The sequence below is a fragment of the Lipotes vexillifer genome, unplaced genomic scaffold (genome assembly GCF_000442215.2).
Source record: "Lipotes vexillifer unplaced genomic scaffold, Lipotes_vexillifer_v1.1 scaffold1699, whole genome shotgun sequence".
Classification (NCBI taxonomy): domain Eukaryota; kingdom Metazoa; phylum Chordata; class Mammalia; order Artiodactyla; family Lipotidae; genus Lipotes; species Lipotes vexillifer.
The window spans coordinates 1,401,263-1,406,467 of record NW_006796961.1 but is presented as its reverse complement, the minus strand read 5'-3'; the positions used below and the strand labels follow the sequence as shown (position 1 = coordinate 1,406,467).

General features: G+C 58.7%; 1 protein-coding gene across 2 annotated transcripts in view; it reads left to right on the top strand.

The window, feature by feature from the left end:
* NFIX (nuclear factor I X) overlaps positions 1–2,838 on the top strand; it is a 71,199-nt gene extending 68,361 nt beyond the window's left edge. The window contains exon 10 of one of the 2 annotated variants that reach the window (XM_007469083.1): positions 2,656–2,838. Coding sequence is in view for 1 of the 2 variants with exons in the window: in XM_007469081.1 (XP_007469143.1) it covers positions 2,656–2,670 (15 nt within the window). In the remaining variant the exon portion in view is untranslated. The remainder of the gene's footprint in view (positions 1–2,655) is intronic. The other variant, XM_007469081.1, reaches the window with a different exon arrangement.
* Positions 2,839–5,205: the final 2,367 nt, after the last annotated feature.

Below are 5,205 nucleotides of genomic sequence, written 5' to 3'. Positions count from 1 at the left end.
TTGTTTTTTTTTTTTTTTTTTTTTTTTTTTAAATTAATTAATTATTTATTTTTGGCCGTACCACATGGCATGTGGGATCTTAGTTCCCCGACCAGGGATCGAACCCGCACCCCCTGCATTGGAAGCTCAGAGTGTTCACCACTGGACTGCCAGGGAAGCCCCTCAAGCTTCTTTTGAAAATTTGGCTGATCTAGCCACCCTAGGCCCTCACCCTGATGTGGCAGCCTTGGCCACAGCCTTGGAAAGGTGCGGGTGTCCTGGTCACCACAGACCCTGCCTCCCCGTGAACACGCCACACATAGCAGTTAGGAGTATTGAGTCTGAGCTGCCCCCTGCATTTGAGTCCCAGCTTGGCCCTGTGGGCTGTGTGGCCTTGGGCAGTTCAGCCACCCTCTCTTCACCTGGCTTCTGTGCAGGGTTGGAGTGAGGATAGAATGAGTCAGCACCAGGTGCATGCTCTGTAGTTAGCTCTGCTTGGCCTCTGCAGATCTGAGTCTGTGACCCTGAGCCGGGGAGAGGCCCCAAGATGCATTTTCAGGGACCACCCACCACCATTTTGCCCCGAGGGTACCACCAGGCATACCCAGGCACTGTAGACCATAGAGGAGAACCCCCTGCCCCGCCCCTTGGCCATGAGGTGGGGCCAGAGCCTTTTGTGGAGGCTTCTGCCAGGCAGCCCAGTTCCCAGGGGTCCACCCTAGGTGTGTTTTGTACTGAGTGGCTGCCAGAGCCTGTTTGTGGGAAGGCGGCGCCCCCTGCTGGCACCCTGAGGGAAGCGATGCCCACCCGAGGGAGCCTCAGGTCCTCCACAGGGCGTGGCGCCCAGGAGGGTAGAAAATCAAGCCCACTGGGCTACTGATCCCTTCCCCCAGGCCTGGTGCTGCCAGGGACTGAAGCCATGTGGTACCCACCCCTCCCCAGACTTCCAGGCTGTGGGACCTTAGCTGAGCTATGCAGATGGGAATTTCTGCTTTTAATCCAAAGAGACAGAAAGAAAACTCAGCAAGAAGCTGGGCTACCCCCCACGCCGCTCCCCAAACCCCTCTGGGGACAAATGCTGTAGCCTGGCATCCTCCCCCACCCTCCAGGACCCACACAAAAACCTAAACAATTGGAAACATGGCCAGAGCCCAGGTCTGTGCTTGTGCCAGTGCCAGCCACGGGGGTTCACCCGCTGGGCACGGTACCCACGAGAAGGCCAGCTGGACTCTAGCACCTTTTTTTTTTTTTTTTTTTTTTTTTTTAAATTAATTAATTATTTATTTTTGGCCGTACCACATGGCATGTGGGATCTTAGTTCCCCGACCAGGGATCGAACCCGCACCCCCTGCATTGGAAGCTCAGAGTGTTCACCACTGGACTGCCAGGGAAGCCCCTCAAGCTTCTTTTGAAAATTTGGCTGATCTAGCCACCCTAGGCCCTCACCCTGATGTGGCAGCCTTGGCCACAGCCTTGGAAAGGTGCGGGTGTCCTGGTCACCACAGACCCTGCCTCCCCGTGAACACGCCACACATAGCAGTTAGGAGTATTGAGTCTGAGCTGCCCCCTGCATTTGAGTCCCAGCTTGGCCCTGTGGGCTGTGTGGCCTTGGGCAGTTCAGCCACCCTCTCTTCACCTGGCTTCTGTGCAGGGTTGGAGTGAGGATAGAATGAGTCAGCACCAGGTGCATGCTCTGTAGTTAGCTCTGCTTGGCCTCTGCAGATCTGAGTCTGTGACCCTGAGCCGGGGAGAGGCCCCAAGATGCATTTTCAGGGACCACCCACCACCATTTTGCCCCGAGGGTACCACCAGGCATACCCAGGCACTGTAGACCATAGAGGAGAACCCCCTGCCCCGCCCCTTGGCCATGAGGTGGGGCCAGAGCCTTTTGTGGAGGCTTCTGCCAGGCAGCCCAGTTCCCAGGGGTCCACCCTAGGTGTGTTTTGTACTGAGTGGCTGCCAGAGCCTGTTTGTGGGAAGGCGGCGCCCCCTGCTGGCACCCTGAGGGAAGCGATGCCCACCCGAGGGAGCCTCAGGTCCTCCACAGGGCGTGGCGCCCAGGAGGGTAGAAAATCAAGCCCACTGGGCTACTGATCCCTTCCCCCAGGCCTGGTGCTGCCAGGGACTGAAGCCATGTGGTACCCACCCCTCCCCAGACTTCCAGGCTGTGGGACCTTAGCTGAGCTATGCAGATGGGAATTTCTGCTTTTAATCCAAAGAGACAGAAAGAAAACTCAGCAAGAAGCTGGGCTACCCCCCACGCCGCTCCCCAAACCCCTCTGGGGACAAATGCTGTAGCCTGGCATCCTCCCCCACCCTCCAGGACCCACACAAAAACCTAAACAATTGGAAACATGGCCAGAGCCCAGGTCTGTGCTTGTGCCAGTGCCAGCCACGGGGGTTCACCCGCTGGGCACGGTACCCACGAGAAGGCCAGCTGGACTCTAGCACCGGAGGCAGGGTCTCTTGGGTGGGTGGGTGGGGTCAGGATCCCCATAGGAGGGACCGACAGAGTGGGGATGTACCTCTGCATGAGGTGTTGGTGTCCTTGGCTCTGCTGGAGCTGGACCCTCCAGGGGCCTCAGGAACCAGCCTGGAGTCACAGGACCAGGTAGGAGCAAGAAGGGACCTGCCCCTGCTATTCTCAATATCGCCTCTTTTTTTGTCCCATTTCAGTCCTGGTTCCTCTGATAAGATCGACAAAACAAATGGCAAAATGAAAAGAAGAGGTTCCTCAAAAGGGGGGAGAAGAAATTTTGAGACGTGGAAAAATCCCCCAGCCCAGCCCAGCCCCACCGAAAAGCAAAAATTAGACGTCGTCAGCCACTCAGCCCTTCTCTCCTCCAGCCCGGGGACCCCTGCAGGGCCCCAGAAGCAGCTCAGTTCTCGGAGAGCCTCAGAAGAGGTCTCGGTGGAGCTGTGCACCAGCAGCCAAGCAGAAAGAAACATGCAAAACGGACTCTGTCAAGTAGAGGACAGAAAGAAAGGATGCAGAACTGCCTTCCTCCCCCCACATCCCGTCCCGGCCTTCTGGGGAAGGAGCAAAATCCCCAAACAAAGCAACCAGCACAATTCTGAAGGGGCCTGTCCCCTACCCTCACCCTTCCTAGGGGAACCCCACCCTCCACTAGGGCCGGAGCTTCACTAGGGAGCTCAGAGGACCAGCTTGTAAAGATGATGGGGTGCAGATCCAGAGGGCTCTCCCCTCCAGACTCCACCCCCCTCCCTCCCTCACTGCCTTTGCCTCTGGCTTCTTCCCCCAGCTGCTCTGGACTGGGTGAGGCAGGGTAGCCTCGATGTCCCTCTGCCCCACCCTCGGGCTAGAAGCCCCCCAGCCCCGGCTGGGCAGGGGGCATCTCCCGGAGCTAGTTTTGTGCTCCCAGAATGGAGGGTGTTCTACCACCCGACCCTGAGCTGCAGGGGCAGTTCCCCGGGCCCCAAACCCCTCTGTACAGTCCATAGGAAAAGGTCGGAATGCTCTAGACAGCCCATCCCAGCCTGGGACAGGTCCCCTCTTCCCTCTCTCCCAAGGCAGGCCAGGAAGGTCACCGTCCTGACATGCTACAAGTGAGGGTAGGTGGGCCCCAGGTTGCCCCCACACCCCAGCCCCGCATGCAGGTGCCCTCGCTCCGCCCCATTGGTCCCTGCCCCTGCCCCTACGCAGACAGCCCTGCTGTGGCCGGGCCGGAGAGTGGAGCAGAAAGGGGACCCCGGAGTCGAGCGAGGAGGACGAGGCAGCCGCCGCTGCCGTTGGCTAAACCGCCACCTGCGCTAGGTAGGCGTCCTGCTTGCCGACTTTCAGTTCCTTTGGAGGGTGTTGGGTGTCGTCCTTTTTCAAAAGTGTTTTGGAGCTTTCTCTGCCTCCCCTTTCCCCCACACCACCCCCCATGGCCACTTCTCTCTGGATTTCAGCTGTAATGTCTTTACTCTTTATTTAGGGGTGGGGCATTCATTGTTTCGGTCTTTTGCTGTTGCAGTTGGGAACTCCTCCATTTGAGCAACTTGGGAACAATTTGGTAACACACCACAAGAAGTAGCCCCCCCCACCACCACCACAGCCCCCTCCTCCTCCAAGGGATGGTTGGGGGCCTGTCCAGAGGGTCTTCAGAAGCCCCCCCTGGGAGGGAGGGGAGCGAGAGCACGCCCAGCCCGCCTCCAGGGTGTGACTTGGCCCCTCTGGCTTGTCTTTCTGTGCCTTACTCCCTCCTCCCTGCATCTTGGCCCCCTTCTGGAGTCCTTGTGCCTCTCTCTCTCTCTTTCTCTCTCCTTCTTAACTGTATGAAAACACAAAGCACAGGTCAGGATCCTCTGAAAGTCAATCAACCCAACGTTGCACCACATAGGGGTGGGTTATGGGCTTTATTTATTGTGAATCTAGTTTGTGAGGCTGTGGCCACAAGCAAAGGGGGGGAAGGAGGGGAGGGAGGTGGCTGGAGAGGAGAGGAGAGCTCTTACCTGGGGCAAAAGGGGCCGGCTTGAGTGGTGCCTCCTCCCCAGCCGGAAGCCACGAGGTGGCTGGCCCCAGGGGTGGCTTTTGTTGGAAGTTGAGCGAAGCCCCTCCCCCATCCGCGTGCAGCCCTCGAGGAGGACCGGGTCTGAGAAGCAGGGGAATAGGGGAATCCGCGGGAGCCTGGGGGTCGTGGGGAGTAGGGCGGGGGGTGGGGGGGCCGGGTGGGCCGGGCGTGACGCGCGGTCAAAGTGCAATGATTTTTCAGTTTGGTTGGCTAAACAGGGTCAGAGCTGAGAGGGGAGCAGAAGGGACCCCTGCCCCCCTGCCCGGCCGCACACGCCCCTTCCCTCGAAGACAATCGGGGCCGCGGGCGCGGTGGGTCCTCGGGGGCGGGGGGTCTGCGGGGCGCCCGCCCAGGCGAGGTCGGAAGCTGCAGGCCAGCTGGGCCGGGGCGGGAGCGCGCCCTGCAGGGCTGCCGGGGTGGGCACGGGGGTTGGGGGCCGCTCCTTTCCTAAGTGTTGTTGTGAGGGGCAGGCGAGGGGCGACGAGGGCGACAGGAGATGTGGGGACGTGTTAGAAGAGAAAAAACCCACAAAAAATATATATGGGGGAAATGAACTTTTTTTTTTTTTTTCATTGAACCAAGTGCAATGCATCAGAGAGTTTTCCTATCTTTGTATGTTAAGAGATTAAGAAAAAAAATTCTATTTTTGTTGTAATGTCCTCGCGGCTCTGGGGACGCTAAAAGAACCGGGCCTGACCCCGCCTTGTGCGGG